The following is an 18,590-nucleotide window of genomic DNA, read 5'->3' on the forward strand; positions in this document are numbered from 1 at the left end:
AATCATGGCCGTGCGAAAACGACCAATAATAGCATAAATCTTGATGATAGAGCAGAAAATAAGCTCTATTTAAACATGCTAACGTGGTTATTCTTTCTTTCTATGGGGACTAAATACACAAGACCAGGTAGTAAATTGTTGCTTAGCTTATCTTTGAGAAAGTAGCTGCAGACATTTCCTTTTAGACAGATAAATATTTATTTAGAAACTTTTACTACTGCACTGCTAACAAGGACAATGGAAAGGAGATAACAAGCCATGCCTCTAAAACAGACAGGATCACTTGTCATTCTTTCTGTGTATTACTATATAAGTATCAGGAGAAATTTCCTAAGCTTACCAACAGTAAATCTGCTCCATTCCGGCTGACAGGCCACTACATATAGCTCCCCAGTGTGCTTACTCTGTACCAGTAATAGATTTCATTGGAACAGAGTGTTTGATATGATCCATGTTGCGAGGAACAATGCATGTATGATAGTGATAAGAACGAACAACATTCTTCAACACTTAAATTCATTCAGGTCTCTCAGCGTCTCCTTTTGGCAACTAATCATGGTTTTGCTCACAAATCAGAACACAGCATAATAAAAAATACCACATATATCATCAGCAAGGACTTATTTCGCTGTTCTCAAAGTCATGAGGCACTTGGATAAAAACAATTGTAACTTTATATCACAACAACAAATTGTTCATCATTGAAGACTGGAAATACGTCATAAAATAATCACGAGAAGACTTTCCACCTGCCAAGACGCTGTATAGATACCAAAACAATTTACACATGTAACTGAGTGAGGTGAGAATGAGGAAATAGAGTCCAAAGGCAAGAGAATGGATTGCGTCGCTTTAGATGAGCCATCGTCATTTTAAAAAATATTATCTAATGGTAAAAAGAAACACCGGCCTACAGATATAAAATACATATGGAAGCAACCGGGCTAAAACTACGCTATAACTTTTCCCTCTGATGTGCTAGTTTTCTAACAGCTGGTTGTGACATCAGAGTGACCTGAGATTTTTAATAGTGGGTTGTGAGAACCTCAGATATTTCACAGTTCAATCCATCTTTTTTTGAAGGACAAATAGCATCAAGTTGTACATATGCAACTCACCATTATTTTGAAACAAAATTACAAACTTGATCTTGAGAGGAGAAAGTTTGCATGTATTTAGAAATTAGAACAAAAGATATGAACAAGAAGACTGCAGCACACATAGCAGAGCTGAAATCTTAACTATGAACAGATAGTGGAATTACACATCCTGAACTATGTTCCCTTCGAGTGTAAATTCCCCATCCTCACTAGTATGAAGGTGATGTACTTAACAGAAGTGCCATGAAGGTGATGTACTTAACAGAAAGTACTTAACAACAAAAGCAACATCAGGAGGAAACCTTGAACTGAACTTGTTCTGGCAAGAGATAAACTGAACTGGAAAATGAAAGTAGCTGAATTCTAGTAGTTCTAGTACAGCAAGTACCCATTTCAGTGAAGGACTGCTGGTACTTAGTGAGATAGCAGAGTGGAACTGGGGAAAACCATAGAAATCAGAGGGAATCCTTGAATGACATAGTGACCTCACTACCAGCTTTTTTTTGCCAGAAATGACATTGTAACATTGTGTGATGGTGTTCCCACCAGTTCCTCTCCCCCCCATCCTCCCACCAAGTTGCCAGGTGGCAACCCTAAGGGTAAATCATGATGGCCAATGTGAAACACCTACCATAACTAAAGTTATGTGATACATTGGCACTATTATTAGGTAACAGTAAGTCTAACTGGAATTGAAGCCAGTGTTTGAAACTGGGTAAGAGAATGCAAGAAAGAATGTGATTTAGGCTTTCCTGTGATTAATGTTGCTACCAAGGGTAAAGTAGAAGGATAGAACACACTCCAAGAAGATGAGTGAAAATAAATGTAGGAAGGAGAAAAGGTGTGCACGCATTGTAAGTATACAAGTTTACATTATTGCTATATTATATACTGAAAGATGCTTTAGTTGCTTTTGTTCTATTGTTCATCTTTAGAATAATGTAGCAGATAATATAGCAACCTGTTTATTTAATGCAGTGTTTTTAAATGTGAAATCTTTTTTTTATAATATCACACTGAGAAATATATCATCTTTTCTTTTTCAAAGGCTGGGTTTGTTTGTTTTTTGCAGATTACAGATCATGGAAAATTGAGTGATTATGTTTTGTTTTCCCTTATATCAATAAAAAATGTAATGATTCTAGCCTAAGGTTAAACTATTGTGTGCTGTCTTTTTATCATCTGTGTTTCTCAAATTAAAACTAGTGAAATTTTAAGCCCATAGTCAAATTTACAGATTTCCATATGACATAAATAAATTTATATGTTTATTGATTGCCTCTTAATGCCTGAAGGACAAATAAATAGCTTTATTCATCTTTGTGATGCTGCTTCAGTGGATAGATCAAACACATAATAATCACCACAGTTTATATACTAAAATCTGTGACTTAAAAAGAGGAATACACAAAGATGAAGGCTTTGTGGTGTCTCAAACTACACATAGGCGGATTCCGCGTGGGCCAAAAACAGCGGTGTGAAAATGGTGTAAAATTGTTTAAAACGTTGTAAAAGGGTTTTCACATCGTTGTCACACCATTACTTTTGGCCCATGTGGAATCTGCCGTGGACTGAATAATACTTCTCTCATCCTTGAAATTAGAATATTTGCTATCTTTACTCAGAAGAATACCTATTTCTCTATCATGGGGCTAAGGCAGCCTATTTATATAGCAGTAAGAATAAAACTTCCTTGAAGAGTGTCAAGGATTCCCCTAGTCTTCTAATGGAGAAAGTGTTTCTCATAAAAATTAATCTTTTGTTTTCTTTGTTATTAACTTTATAGGTTTGTTCAATTCTTCATGAGGCTAGGGTGTGGTAAGGCAGTACCAGATCCTAGAAGCCAGCCTGTGTTGTTACAGTATTCTCTTAATGGAGGCCTCACCTGGAATCTTCTTCAGGAATTTCTTTTCAGTAATTTAAGCAATGTAGGACGGTACATTGCCCTAGAAATCCCCCTAAAAGCTCGTACAGGTTCAACTCGTTTGCGATGGTGGCAACCATCCGAGAATGGACATTTTTATAGTCCCTGGGTAATTGATCAGGTATGTTGCACTTCCTACATAAGTAGTCTGGATAAGATATTCTGTGTTCTTATGTTTTCTCAGGATTGTGTATCGTTTTCATTAGTAATTTCTTTTTAATTATACATTATAATAAATCTGGATCTATAGTCCGAAATGATGTCCCTACACCAAGTTTTTTGTCCTTGCCCTCTGTAATATACAGCAAAACTTTCCATATCCTGATGTCATCATGTTGGTTGAGAGCAACAAACTCTAATCTTCAGCAGAGGCCAAACTCTAATCGTTCAGCAGAGGCCAATTTGCTGGTGGTCCCCGGCCCCTCAATGATGCGGCTGGCCTCCACACGGGCCAGGACTTTCACAGCGCTGGCCCCGGCCTGGTGAAACACCCTCCCACCAACTGTCCGGGCCCTGCGGGACCTTGGTGAGTTCCGCAGGGCCTGTAAGACTGTGTTGTTCCACCGGGCCTTTGGAGTGTCCAGCCGCTGATATGGTGCCCCCCCCCCCACTGCTCCTGCTTTGGCACTGGTACAACAGAGCTCCTCATATTGAGGGGCCTGCCGTCCCCCCCTTCTTGGGGTGAGTTTTTAAATTGAGTCTGGACGCCTCTTGTTTAATTTGCTAATTGTTAGCCGCTGTTTTTATGTATTTTAAGATGTTTTATTGACGGAGCCTATGTTTGTATTTTACTGGATTTGCTCCTTTTTATTGTTTATATATTATGTTGTTCACCGCCCGGAGCCCTTTGGGGATCGGGCGGTATAGAAATTGAATAAATTAATAATAATAATAATAATAATAATAATAATAATAATAATAATAATAATAATAATAATAATAATAATAATAATAATCTAGAGAACCAGGTTTGATTCCCCAATCCTCCACATGAAATCTGCTAGGTGACCTTGGGCTAGTCACAGCTCTCTCAGAACTCTTGTAGCCCTACCAACCTCTCAAGGTGCCTCCTGTAGAAGTTAGGAAACTGATTGCAAGCTGTTTTGAGACTCCTTGTGGTACAGAAAAGCAGGGTATAAAAACCAACTCTTCTTCATTTTTCTGCATACATGCCATACCATTGTCTGGCAGAAGTAGGGAACTAAGCAACATAGTGGACAGGATACGTTTTTACCACATATTATGGAAGAGAAGGGGGAAACTGGACAGAAAGATACCATTTTTGGCAGTCCCATGTTTCTCCACTCCTTAGGAGAATATTGCAAGTGTTCAGCACAATATTTTAAAGTCAAGCTGAGATTTCATTTTCATGGTATCCCAGATTCGATTCATACTAATAGCAGAGTTGGAAAAGACCTCAGGTCTAATGAGAATTATCAGTAGGCACATGTAGTTTCTTTTCTCTGAAAGAGACACTGCAAATAGTGTTTAAAGGAAACATCCTTTTTGCTGTCTTCCTTCCTCTACATTTTGTCAGTGAACTGTCCACACACACACACGCACTCCAACGTTGCTGGCAATTTAACAAACTTTGTTTTTATTGGGGGGAGATGAATCAAAAATGTCATAGCACTGTTTCAATAATACAGTGCTGCTGTTCTGTGAAATCTGTATGTCTTCCTCTGACTGATTCTTTTAAGTCGCCATCTATTCTTTAATAAACTATTTATTGATCTGCTGTTTTAGAATGTTGTAGGCATTTTATAATTTTAATGTTTCATGTAGAATTTAAAGGTTTTACTGCATTTTAACGGCTGTAACCCGCCCTTAGCTCTTTGGGATAGGGCAGGATAAAAATATGATTAAATAAATAAATAAATTCATGAATTATTCATGTGGGGGGATACTACATAACAGTTCAGTTACACAATAAATTGGCAGGTCGTTAATACATTTTAGTGCTGCCAGAGAGGGATAACTCCATTTTGTTACTCAAAAAACATTTAAATCTTTTTTTAAAAAGTTATTAGGAACTGTGCATCCCAAGCTGACAGTCACTGCTTTGGCTCGGAACTTTTCAGGCCCCTCCCCCCAAGCTGATGGCCATTGCCCTAGCTTGGGACCCCCCCCATCCCCAGAAGACTGGACCTGAACATGGTAGAGGGGGTGTCCAGGGGGGCATGACACAGTGCAAGGACTTCTATGAAGTACTAACTAGTCAATTATGCTTTTTGTTGATGATTGCAAGTTACCAGTCCATTGTCACAATTGTAGGAATTAACCCAAAGACAGTTAGCCACACAGTCTGGTTTTTAAAAATGAGGAATGACCTTCCCATCGTGTCTATGCAAATAGATGTTTTTTTAAGAGATTGAAGTATTACATTATTCCTGTGCAGGTTTCCTAAAATATGTTTCCTAAAATATGTTTCCTAAACATGTTTCCTAAAATAAACCCAAATTTAAACAGAGTGGGCAGATAATCCTGATGGTTGTGTTAAAACACGGTGTGTATTAGGGTTTCAACGTGCATCACATGTAAAAGAGAAACCACTAATAACAGTGGAGGAAAATCTGGTTACCCTCTTCCATGTGGTATCTCAATTACAAGGATGATTTCACACATAATCACACCACTAACATGACCACTACAGTGTGGAAGTATCCTTGGTCAGAAATCTGTTCCCTATACTATGGACTGCATACCTAATTCTCATGAATGTGGACTTTGTCCATTACTGAACAGCTATTGGTCAGTGCATTGGTCAGCCAGTTCGGCAACCTTTGATTAGGCTGGAACGAATACCCTTCTTGCTATGGAGTTGGAGCTATCAAAGCTGGCAGTGAATTAAGCAGGTTACTTTTACAGCTGTTACAGTATGCCAAGAGCTCCACTCTCTACAGCTACTGTGGTATAAAACATAATAAAAACAGTGGAATGAGCCTGCTGTTGGTAAAGGCTTGGAATCTTTCTTTTAAAAATATAATTTATGTATTTTGATGTTTAAGTGTGAACCATCTGCCTCTGGTTAAGAGTTTCCAAAATATTTGGATATCAAATTTACAACAGAAACAAATGCCAGAACACAAAACATAATGTTCTTTCCTTTGCTTAAAGGGAAAACAACACTGAAAAAGTTCATATTTATTCATTGTTAATTAGTTGTTGTCAAAGTAAACAAAATTAAACTGGATTCAGAAGATAAATGGTTAATTTGGGATTGGCACCGGGGGACGACGACAGTGAATTAGAGTTCATTTAAGGCTTTACAGCAACAGCAAAGTGCCTACTGTTAACTTAATCCTGGAAGCATTTTGCAGCTCTAAGCAAGTGTAGGAATATAATTATAAACACCAGTGATTATTGTAATCCTTGAATACTGAATTGGTCATTCAGGCAGATAGTTGATTTCATATTATGCTGGTTACATGGTCAACTTTTGCATTGCAGTTTTCATGACTTTTATTTATTTAAGATTTTTTTCTGTATTAGGTGTTTGACAATATTACAATATAAATCAACCTGGTAAGCTCAAACCTGTCTAGGTGGCCTCCAAATAAAATGTAATGAAAAAGACACTCCTAGATATAACAGCAGCCTACTTTTCAAAAGTGCGGAGAAACCAGAGCTCTTCAGCTGAACAAACAGGATAACCAGAGCTCTTCACCTGATCAAACAGAATAACATCTGTTATAGGGAAATCCATCCTTTTCTGAACATTGATATATGCTAAAGTAGGGGCCCCCAACATTTTTGAGCCCATGGGCATCTCTGGAATTCTGACATGGTAGTGTTTGCAATCACAAAATGACTGCCTGATGCTTACATTCCCTTTTTTCTGGAGCCAGGTCAAAATGTTTCTGTTTATCCAGACTTTTAATTAAGGCAAGGGCAAACCACCCTGTAAATATAGTCTGCCTAGAAAATGTTGTAATGTGCCATCACCTCGTGGGTCAGTAATGACCCGGTGCTTGCACATGAGACTTCCTTTGCCTTTTTATTTTTAAACACTATTTTAGTCTGATAAATTTTAGACTGTCAGTGGCCTATTTTTACGGTCTATGTTTTATACTGGGCTGAGTTATTAATGCTATATTTTAATTAATATCTTTTAATGCTTTTATTTTGCAAGCCACCTTGGAACAGTTCCTGGACAGACAGCATACAAAAGTTCAAATAAATAACTAAAATGAAGATAAGTGCAACAAGGCTCCCTTCCACTGGTAACACTGAAAACCCAACCTATTGAATATGTCCAAATATTCTTTCCATGATGCAGCCTTTATTTTTACTTATTTATCGATATATTTATGCCCAGCCTTTCTATCCAATGGGGACTTAAAGCAGCTTACATCATCATTCATCACCTCTTCCCTTTTATGCTACCAGCAAAAAGCCCTGAGAGGTAGGTTAGGCTGAAAGTGTGCGACTGGCCCAAGATCACCAAATGCTCCCGTGGCATAGTGAGGATTTGAATTTGGGTTTCCAGATCCTGTTCCAACCACTACACCAGGCTGGCTTGCAACATGCTTAAACATGCTTGCAAACAACTGAAATATCAGTATACTATTCACCTTTGCTGCAGGTAAATTAAGCAAACCCTTACTTTTGTGTGTTTTAGGTTCTTATTGGTGGAAACATCTCTGGCAACACAGTTTTGGAAGATGATTTCAGTAAGCTGGATAGCAAGAAATGGCTTCTCCATCCTGGAGGAACGAAGATGCCAGTGTGTGGTTCTACTGGGGATGCCCTGGTCTTCATTGAAAAAGCTAGCATGCGCTATGTTGTAACCACTGACATTGTTGTCAATGAGGATTCTTTCCTGCAATTAGATTTTGCTGCTTCATGCTCTGTCACTGATTCCTGCTACGGTAAAAGCTTCTGTATAAATCATCAATCTGCCTGTGTGCTCTATCATACCTCTGCCTTTGCACACCCCACGTTCTCCCATCTTTGCTTTGTAATAGAGAAAATGCAGCTTACATGAATTTAGTCTACGTGTTAATTCACTCAGTGAGGTAGGTTTATTTCTCCCGAATGTTGATTTAGGCTATGGGTCCACCTGTTTGGGAGGCTTCCCAAATAGGTACATCAACAAAGTACATCAACTAATCACAACCTGAATGTTCCAAAGTGTAGTTAAGCTATCCTAGAGGGGAAAAAGACATGATGCAGCATAAGCTCTCTTGAAGCAACAGTACCTCAAGAGATTTTTATGGGCCTCTATGAGGACAGGCAGAGGAGTAGCATAGGCTGTGCTTAGTGCCGATGGGCCTCTGTGAGGACAGGAGAGGAGTAGCATAGGCTGTGCTTTAGTGACTCATCAGTTCCAGGAGTATGAAATGAGCGCACTAGGTTCTCAACATCGCATACACATATTTTGTAGTATTCCTGATTTTCTGTGTCCTGCTCCTGAGTTTGGTTCACCTACTGATGGATAAATTCATCACTTCAAAATTAAACATGTAGACTTTTCATTTAAATTCATTAGGAAACTTTCATAGATACGAGTACTTTTTCTGTGCACCTGGACTCCCACAAAGCTGGAAGGTATAAGCAACTGCAGGGAAGGGGGTGGGATGATTCTTTATTCGGCACATCTCAAAACTAGGACAATGTAGCTTCTTATAGAGAAAAATGAACCCTCAGGGTTATGCAGAGACAGACATCAACCTTAATGGTTGGGTCATTAATCTAATGGTTTGAGACATGAACCTGAGGTCCCAGGCTTGGGAGTGTCTCCAAGGGGGAAGTCAGCTGATGAAATTACAGCAGAAAAACAATGTCAATGCAAATAAAGTGGTCGTTGAAGGTATTAGTCAGAGGAAGAAACATTCCTTAGTACAACACTGATCAAGTAAGCACATTACACACATTTGGGGTGTATGGTCCAGGGTTGAAGATGGAATCTCTCTCCATGGCTGACGTCTTTGTGTTCATTTGATCCTGTCAGAAAGTGTGAGAGAAGCATTGTGAAAGCTGATTTGGAGGGAGGCAAAACTAGACATAGTTCTTTCTCCTTGGATGTACTGAGTCAGTGCAAGGTATGGGCTCCACATTTTGGCACTGCATTGCTAGGCACCTCAAGAGTTAGCTGAGGTGGCTAGAGATGCCCCTTGGTCCACCATAGGTTGGTCTGGCAACAGACTTGCATCGTATTCTTAAGTATAAGTTATATACAGCAGACGTGAGACCCAAGGAGGCCTTGAACATGCATAACTGCAGGCAGTTATTTCAGAATGGTGCATTAGAAATGGAAATAAGATTTAAAGAAAATCCCTAAAGCAGATTAACCAATTTACTTATAAGCAGCTATTTAAGTCTAGAAATGTGACTGGCCTGAAATGTGTTCATTACATTTCATTTTAGAGTTATAATTTATCTCAACTCCATTGCAATGGAACTGATAATTTTTGTACAAATATGGGTTTTTTTCTGTCTACATCCTTAACCAATTGCTATTTTAAGTGAGTTTCAGTAAGCAATGCAGTCGGCATCCACATGTGAACCAGGGAAAGTATCATGTTGATAATAAAAATAGAATGTTAAAAAAAACGTTTCATTCCTACTTATGAAAAGTCATCGAGAGAGTGATTAAATTGCATTCAGTAGCAAGACTTTGGTCATACATCTGTAACTTTAAAAATCTATATTTAAAATTGTAAATCTTCCCTTGCAGCCATTATACTTAGCAGTTAGATGTCAAGAAGAAATGTTCAGCTTAGCCCAGAGATCTTGGAGGGTTTCCCCCCCCCCCCTTCCTCTGGGCATAGAGCAAAAGTCACTGAGGGAATGAGTGGAGAAGAAGCTGTGAATTTCCTGCAGGGGGTGGACTAGATGACCCTGTGGGTGCTTTCCAGCACTAGTTTCTAGGTTTCTAGGTTTAAATAAAGTTTAGGTACAAATTATGTTTAGAATTGGATTGGGCTTGCTGGCGAGCCACTGATGAAGGATGGCAGCTAAAGGAAAGCAAGCGGGCTATCATTTCTTTTTTCCTGCAGCCTGGAACTCAAAGGGGACAAATGCAACTAGCTGTAGAGAATATATACCTGGTGTATATGAACCTGGTTTTTCCCTGTAAGCTGGCATTTATTTATTTAAAACATTTCTGTACTGCTTTTCCGCCAGATTCAGGGTTCCCAAAGCAGTGAACGTTAAAACATAAACACATTTCAAACACTAAAAATCATTTAAAATACAAATACATATATATACAATGTTCAAAACAAATAAAATATAATATAAACATATAATAATGTAAACATATACAAATATGAAAATATAAAAACCCACAAACAAGGAGGAGGGCTAATAAGAGTTAGTGAGGTAACGTCAAACAAACAAAAAGTCTTCACGCACTATCAGTGGGTGACAGATGAATTTCCCAAGGGTGGGGGGTTCCATAATTTCAGCACCATGACTGAGGAGACCCTTTCTCAGGTAGCCATCCCTCTAATTTCAGATGGCAGGGTAAGTGAAGGAGGACCTTTGAAGATAACTTGAGAGGCCAAGTATGAGAGCGGGGGTCCTTCAGGTACACCAGTCCAACTATATACAGCTTTAAACATTGAAACCAGAACCTTGGTTTAGGTCTGGAAGCAAATGAAGAATAGCTGCAAATGAAATAAGACTAGAGTGATATGCTCCCAAGACCTATTCCAGTCACCATTGTGGCTGCACTGGAGTACACACTGGAAATTCTGTACAGTTTTCTCTAGTAGCCCCATGTATACCCTGTTTCCCCGAATATAAGACATCCCCGGAAAATAAGACATAGTAGAGGTTTTGCTGAAGTGTGAAATATAAGGCATCCCCCAAAATTAAGACATAGCAAAGTTTTTGTTTGGAAGCATGCCTGATGAACAGAACACAGAAAAATAAGACCTCCCCTGAAAATAAGACATAGCACATCTTTGGGAGCAAAAATTAATATTAGACACTGTCTTATATTCGGGAAAACACGGTAGCACATTGCAGTAATCTAATGTAGATCTTATCAAGGCGTGCATCACAGTTGGAAGATGTTCCCTGCCTAGGAATGGCCATAGCTTGCTCACTAGTGGAAGCTGTTGAATGTTACCTCTGATTACCACTGCCACCTGTCTATCCAATAGGTGGTTTGGGTCCAGAAGCACCTCCAAAATATGAACCTGCTCTTTTGTGGGAGTGTAATAGTCACCCAGAACAGAAGCGACCCAGTTCCTGGTTCAGACCTCTCCCCATCAAATGTTAAAAATTAGAGATGAATGGTGTGATTGAAGAGCTGCTGGGTATCAGCTGCATTTGAAGCATCAAAGCTACAACTTCCTCTTAGTGACTTGTTCCATGGATTCACTGGTCAAGAAGACAGTCCACAAGGCAGTTGCTAATCTTTCAAGTCTTATGGGGAACTGTCTCCTTGCAGCTTACAAGATCATGAGGTCTTCCAGTTAGCCTTGGAAGTTCATATCTTTAAATTCATGTTCCATGAGTCCAGTGTCCTCCTCCCATAGAAAGAGTGGAAAATGGGATGCAAATCCTAGTACACATGGTCTGTCTGGACAGTAATGTTTTTGGTGAAATGAGTATTCAGTTACACATCTAAAGGCATATCCAAGAATCCATGTTGTTGCAAGTAAAGCAAAACAGAACATCCACAGTCAGTGTGTATTCCAATGTAGATGCTGCTTTTACTGTATTACTTTCAGTGGAATGTACATCTATGTCGTCATTTTCTCCTTCCTGTCCTGTCTCGTCTGCACTCTGGGCACAAACGGTAGGAAGTGGTTAGCCTCTTTGCTGACAATTCCACCCTCCCTTTCTTATATTTAGTATTCTTTTGCTAGTATTTTGAATGACCTTTGGTCATGTCTTTGAAAGCAATGCAGTGCAATGCACAGTAGGATACACTTTTTAACAGAACTTGCTTTTTTTGCTTTTTTTAACAGAACTTCACTTGTACTTTGCTAATAATGTCAGTGATCTTTAGAGTTTGAACATATGACCTAGAATATTTTTGCACTGACTGATTTAATGTATTTTATTTTTTTAAGCTATTGAGCTAGAGTATTCAGTTGACCTGGGTCTGACATGGCACCCAGTGATGAGAGACTGTCTTCCCACTAATGTTGACTGTGACAGATACCACCTCCAGAGGATTCTGGTATCAGATACTTTCAACAAATGGACAAGGATTACTTTACCACTTCCTCCTTATACCAGGTAAATTGCATTTAATGTATCTTTAAACTTTGGACATAATACATTTTGTATTACAAATTTGAAATTGAGAACCCATTGATATTCAGGCTGTGTTTAAAGACATTATACAGAGTATTGTCGAAGGCTTTCACACCTGGATTCAACTGGTTGTTGTGGGTTTTCCTGGCTGTGTGGCCATGTCCAGTGTGTAACAGACTTCCCTCTGTGATACACCTCTGAAGATGCCAGCCACAGATGCAGGTGAAACATTAGGAACAAGATCTACCAGACAACGGCGACACAGACCAAAAAACCCACAACCAGCATTATACAGAGTTAAACACATTTTCTGCATTTGTTTGTCATCTGTATTATGGCTGTTTATTTTTGGGAACTTACTGGATGCATAAATATTTGTTGGATATTGGATTTTTTTGATATTTATATTCAATTTGGATATTGGATATTTATTGGAAATGAACAGAATTATTATTGTAATGTTTTAAGATGCTTTAGATTAAAAGAAACAGGCTGAATGAAAAGTAGGGAATAATAATTTCACAAAAGCATTTACAACTCATTAACATGAGCTTGGCCAAATCAAGCTCTAAATCCTCTAGACTGGAGCAGGCAAATTTTTCAACTTGAATGCTACTTCTGGGCTTGGAAATTGTATGGTTGGCCATAAATAGGGGAGGAACCTGAGGCTTACTGTTAGAGGAAGTGCTTTGTATGCAGATGGCGCTAGGTTTAATCCCCAGCATCTCCAATGAAAAGGACCAGGTGGCAGGCAATGTGAAAGACCACTACCAAAGGCCCTGGAGAGCTGCTTCCAGTCAGAGCAAACTTGACTTGACTTGCCATCAGGCAGCTTCATGAGCAATTCAATATGGCATTGTATCACTTCTGGCCAGAGTCAATGCTGCTGGTCAGGGCAAGGTTCCACCACACCACCTGCTTCCTCAGGCCTCCCAACAAATAGTTACAATGAAGTGCAGCTCAAGAGCAGGATGAAAAGCCATCGTTTTCTCTATCATCTAAACTGTGGACAGTGAGAGAACAGTTGCCCCTCCATAAATACAGGAGACTGTGAATAATTGGGTATGGGCAGAGGAAACTTTGTTCCATAATTCATTTGAGGCTAATGTCAGAAAAATGCCTATAACATGGTAACAGTAATCAGTGCTCCACAAAAGGCCTTTTCTGCAGTTTCTAACATCCTAAAATGAGAGGGCACCATTGTAATCCCATTAAAAAAACCTTGAGCAACAAACACACAAAAATATAACTATTTTAATATGCACCTCTTCCTCAGCATAGTGGTAGTGAGTACACTGAATCCTCAGTCAAAATTGGAGGTATAATCTGCTGTGGAGTTCTTCTCCACAAGCCCCCTTGAAATGGCTGGGAGCTGTGAAGAAGCCCTATGCACCTGTATAAAGACTCCAAGCTTTTAAAATTGGACTTTCAGTGGGAACAGTAGAACTTCCTTTCAAAAGTGTGTTCTCTGTTGTTAAATAAAGCTATTGTAAAATTCATCTTAAATACTAAATTTTCCCAGAGAGAATCAAACTTTTGGACTTCAGGCCAAAGTAGATGTGATGTGTGCAACCATATGTATTGACTCACATATCCACCTGTTTGTGAGGAAATCAGATCAGTTTTTGTTTTGTTAAAAAATTGATCATGTAGAAAAGCAACAGAGAGCAATGAGGAAGATGAGGAAGGAGCAGAGTTTAGTTGATTGCCCATATGCACTTTTATTGTTTTAGAAATATAGAATACTTTAGACGTGAGCAAGTTGAAAGTTGATTTAGTGCACAGAGATTCGTGTCATATCTAGTGTATCCCTGTCTCCAACATATACTTATTTTCAATTCAACCTTTTCTGCCTGCCAAACTGGATGCAATAGCAATATTTTCCACTTGGACTATGAAAGCAACATGAAATTTAATACTGCCATCTACTGTTTAAATTATGAATGTGTACTTTATTGTTTGGTAAGTGGAGTTTTCAGGAGCTGGAAGAGGTTAACTCTAGTATTTAGACTCTGGAAGTGTAACTTTTCCTTATCTCCATTTTCTCTCAAGGTCCCAGGCAACTCGTTTCCGTTGGCACCAGCCAGCTCCATTTGATAAGCAACAAACATGGGCCATTGATAATGTCTATCTTGGTGATGGCTGCATAGATATGTGCAGTGGCCATGGGAGGTGCACACAGGGGAATTGTGTGTAAGTATTGCAATCCTCCATAGGAAACAGCAGTACTGCTGTGGCATTTAATTCGAATTCTAGTTGGTGGTTCTGATTATGCAGGTGCAAAACAATATTTATTCACTTTCCAAATATGAGAGCTGCCAAGGCAGGGGAAGATTGGCCATTAAGGCCATCCAGAAAAGTCCCAGTGAGCTGATGGTCTCCCCTTTCACTTTAAGGCCATTCCACTTCCAAGTGAGAGATGGGCCTCAGCTCATGTACTGTGGGTGGTTGCCACTTCAAGCCAGCAGCCCTCATCTTGTATGCTATGGGTGGCAGCTGCAACTTGCAGCCTGAGTTGTGGAGCAAGCAGGGAAAGAAGTGCGCAGCCTAAATGAGCCTTGTGCCAAATAGTGAAGGAGGGGTGTAGTCTAGCCAAGCTCCTTACTGAGCAGGGAAGGAGGGTGCATGGCCCAGCGAAGCCCCAAGTGGTGAAGGAGGCAGTCAGGCAACCCACTTTGGTTTGGTGGGGCAGGTACCTTCCTTCCTTTGGGAAGTGGCCCTGGGGGATCCCTTTCCTGGGCCAGTTTTTCTTCCCAGTCTACCCCTGTGCCAAGGGTAGGTACAATTTTGCAAAGTGATGGCCATTTTTCAGCACAAATCTGATGGAGGGAATATTCCTTGCATGGAGCTACTTTGGGATATGTACATCTTTTGCTCAGGAAAAGCAGAGAGTAAAAGAAAACTGGAGATATATCATGACTGGTAGAAAATGGAGTGGCAGGAAAATTAAAAAGGAGTCCAGGAGTACCTTAAAAAGTAACTACATTTTTTCCAGCATCACTTTTTGCGAGCCAGAACTGTTTCCAGCACAGAAACAACAAAGACAATCCAAGGTCCAAAGAGAGTCCACATTCAACAGAGGTGGAAGAATGTGTGGGGAGTAGGTCAGGGGAAGGATATGATCTTGTGGGGATGGGGACTGGGCAGCCTGTAGCTTATGAGGATTTCCTCTGGGAACTACTGACTACCTTAAAGCAATTTTGATTTTGTTGCTCTCATTAGCTATTACTGTCTAAAAACAAGTGAAACACTATCGTATGGTTTTTGTTGGGTAAATAAAATAAAGGCTGCTCCTAACATAATCCTGTTTAATTTAAACAAAGAGAAAGCCATGTGACTTCTTTAAAACATCCTTATTGAGGATGCTTATGGAATATCCGTTACACTGAGTTTGTTTGCTTTTACTTGCAGGTGTGATGAAAACTGGGGTGGACTATACTGTGATGAGCCTGAGATAGCTCTCCCCACCCAACTGAAGGACAACTTCAACCGTGCACCCTCTGGTCAGAACTGGCTAACAGTCAGTGGTGGGAAACTGAGCACTGTGTGTGGAGCTGTGGCTTCTGGGATGGCTCTTCATTTTAGTGGGGTTGGTATTCTGGTCTTATACCAGCTGTTGTCTTTAAATAATTCTGACATGCAACCCAAATAAAATACTTGAAGGAAATATAAAGCAGAATCTTAGAAGGTCAAACACCTTGGAAGCAGAGGATTTGTCAGTTCTAAAATCAATGTTCACTCATCATTAATTAGGAACTCTTCACCTATCCACTGAGTTTGTGCTGGCAGCAGAGGAACAAATTCATAAGGCAACATGGGGAAATCTAATACTATATGGAAGTCATGTTGTAAATCGGTGGTATTTCTGAACAGTTTCTAGCTCTGTACAGATGTAGCATTCTCATCTGCATAATTACAGTTAAATAATTAGCAGCAGGTGTGCTCCTCCCTGCCCCTTACCTTATTTCTTGAACTCTCGCCTGGCCACAACTGCAACAACGATTAAAGCAGCCCAGATTCCCTCTCAATTTAGTATGGAAGTTTGATTTCCCTTAACTGGTGCCCTATGGTTCAATACAAATTTCCAATATGTGCCCTCTCAGCTTCCCAAGCTGTTTGAAGCACTCTGAAATGCTACTACAAGCTCAAATTAATCAGTCTGTGATACAGCCATCATTCTATACCAAAGTCTTCACCTTCCCTAAGGAAGACTACATCCAAGTTGTGCATCTCTCATGAAGAAATGAAGAAGAAACAGAGATCAATAAGAGAAGTCCAAAACATGTTGAGGATGAGCTCAGCAAAAAGCAGAAAGGTACAGACTTACAATAAACCAAAAGTTCAAGAAAAGGTAAAACTGTTTTAAGGGAGACTCTCAGAAATAAAGACACTAGAGAGTAATAGCTGCTCTGTGGCTATAAAAATAAGACTGAGCTGACTGTTCTTTGTTTTTTTGAGCTGGCAGAATGCCAGATTGGGACTGGAAAAAATACACTATAAAAGAAGGAAGTTTTACTGAATCACAGAGAGGGATGAGACAGAAAGAACTGTTCCAGTCATACTCTATTTCAAATGTGGGTGCATATTTCACAGTGACATCTAATGGTTGTTTGAGATGGCTGCTGCAAGAAGGAATCGTGTCTTTGGAATTTCAGAAACTGGCAAACAGAGTTAAAACTATGGCTGCAAGTACACAAAGTCCACACTTAGAAATAGACTACAAAAATAGCATTGAAAGAAATATACCAGCAACAATGGCCGAATTTTTGAAGGAATTTAAAGAAATAAAGAATTATCTGAAGAAAATTGGTCAGCTGAAGAAAGAATTAAAGGTGGCAAGGAAAAAAATAAAAGATTTGAAAAAAAATGGAGTTATCAGTTCAAGTGGAAGCCAAAGCACAAGAACAAGCCATACTCCGACTGAAATATCAGACTAGAGAAAAGGCCTTAAGACTGAGAAAAGTTGCAAAGAAACAGGACCTTCAAAAGAAAATCTTAAAAATAAACTTTCCTCAGCTTTGGCCAAATTTATGATGACACAAGTTGAAGATTTGAATTGAATTGAATTGAAAAACTATACAGAGTAAACTCTAAAAATTCAAAATCACAGGGGCTGTGTAAAGATATTGTTGTCTTTTTCTTCAGTGCAAAAGATTCTGCACATCAAATTATGGAGGCCCATTAAAACGCAACATTTAAGACAGATAATAAAGACATCATCATTATAAAGGAAATTCCATTGAGAGTCCTGTAAAAAAGGGACTATACTTTTCTAGTGGACACTGAAGGAAGAAACAAATAAGATTCACTTGGCTTAAATGGGAAAGGCTCCCCTTTACATACAAAGAACTACAGAGAATAACTTCTGCAACAAGTGCCAAAGAATTTTGTAAAAAAAAATTGAAGAGTTTACTTTAAAATCTAGCAGAGCAGTTGAAATGTAGATAAAAATAAAGCAAATTAGAATACTAGATATTATTAAAAAGAGAATTGTCATATAACAGTTTTAAGCATTTACTTGGTAAGTTAGAAAGATAAGGAAGGATTGAAGAGTTTTTATGTAAATTGCCTTTAAATCTAAGAAATAGTTTTTAACTATTTAGGGTGACTGGCATACTGTAGAGTTTTGTAGTGTATTGTTTTTGTTGTGGTGTGTAGTTGAATAAAAATCACTATTAAAAAAGGATTTAACCCACTGTTACTTCTCACTGACATAAAACTGGGATTGCATGAGCTGAGCTCATTGCTGAGTGTACATCTGCCTCTCACTTCTCTTTCCTTTACCCCCTGCTCCTTCTTCCTCAAAGAATCTTCAGTTGTCTAGTTCAACATACTATTCACAGCTGGCTCAACAATGCTGTCAGGCCTCTACCAGAGAGCACGGGAAATAAAGATGGCGCCCGGAGCTGGTCGTTAAAGAGAAGCTCTGGTATTTTTAGTCCTAGTTAATTGGATAGATGTAGACAGAATTTTAGTGAACTTTCAGTTAACTTCTAAACAATTTTTAGTACCTGCCTTGGTGTCAGAGCCTGCAGCAAAGTTGATACTGTGGCAAATCAGGAATGCTTGGAGTGCTGAGCTGTGGAATGTCTTCAACCTTGCTTTGCTGAGCTATTGTGCTGCTGAGTCACAGCATTACTGCGGAGAGCCAACTCCAAGGACTGATAACTGGCCCCAAATTCTATCTAAGGGGAGCCTGGTTGGAGGATGGCTTGTGGCAGGCCTCCCCCCAAGCAGTCTGGGTTGACTGGGCAGTGGGGAGTTAGTGGCAGAAACTCCTTCATGGCACTGGATGTGTGGAGATGGCAGCGGCAGTCATATTGGCAAGCTGAATGGGAGGGGGTCCC

General features: G+C 39.4%; 1 protein-coding gene across 2 annotated transcripts in view; it reads left to right on the forward strand.

Annotated features, from left to right (window-relative positions):
- RELN (reelin) overlaps positions 1–18,590 on the forward strand; it is a 370,687-nt gene that overhangs the window by 303,273 nt on the left and 48,824 nt on the right. For both annotated transcript variants that reach the window (XM_048499920.1, XM_048499921.1), the window contains exons 44-48: positions 2,887–3,145; positions 7,646–7,895; positions 12,057–12,225; positions 14,296–14,436; positions 15,655–15,832. In XM_048499920.1, coding sequence (XP_048355877.1) covers positions 2,887–3,145; positions 7,646–7,895; positions 12,057–12,225; positions 14,296–14,436; positions 15,655–15,832 — 997 coding nt within the window. The remainder of the gene's footprint in view (positions 1–2,886; positions 3,146–7,645; positions 7,896–12,056; positions 12,226–14,295; positions 14,437–15,654; positions 15,833–18,590) is intronic.

This window comes from Sphaerodactylus townsendi, linkage group LG06 (genome assembly GCF_021028975.2).
Source record: "Sphaerodactylus townsendi isolate TG3544 linkage group LG06, MPM_Stown_v2.3, whole genome shotgun sequence".
Taxonomy (NCBI): domain Eukaryota; kingdom Metazoa; phylum Chordata; class Lepidosauria; order Squamata; family Sphaerodactylidae; genus Sphaerodactylus; species Sphaerodactylus townsendi.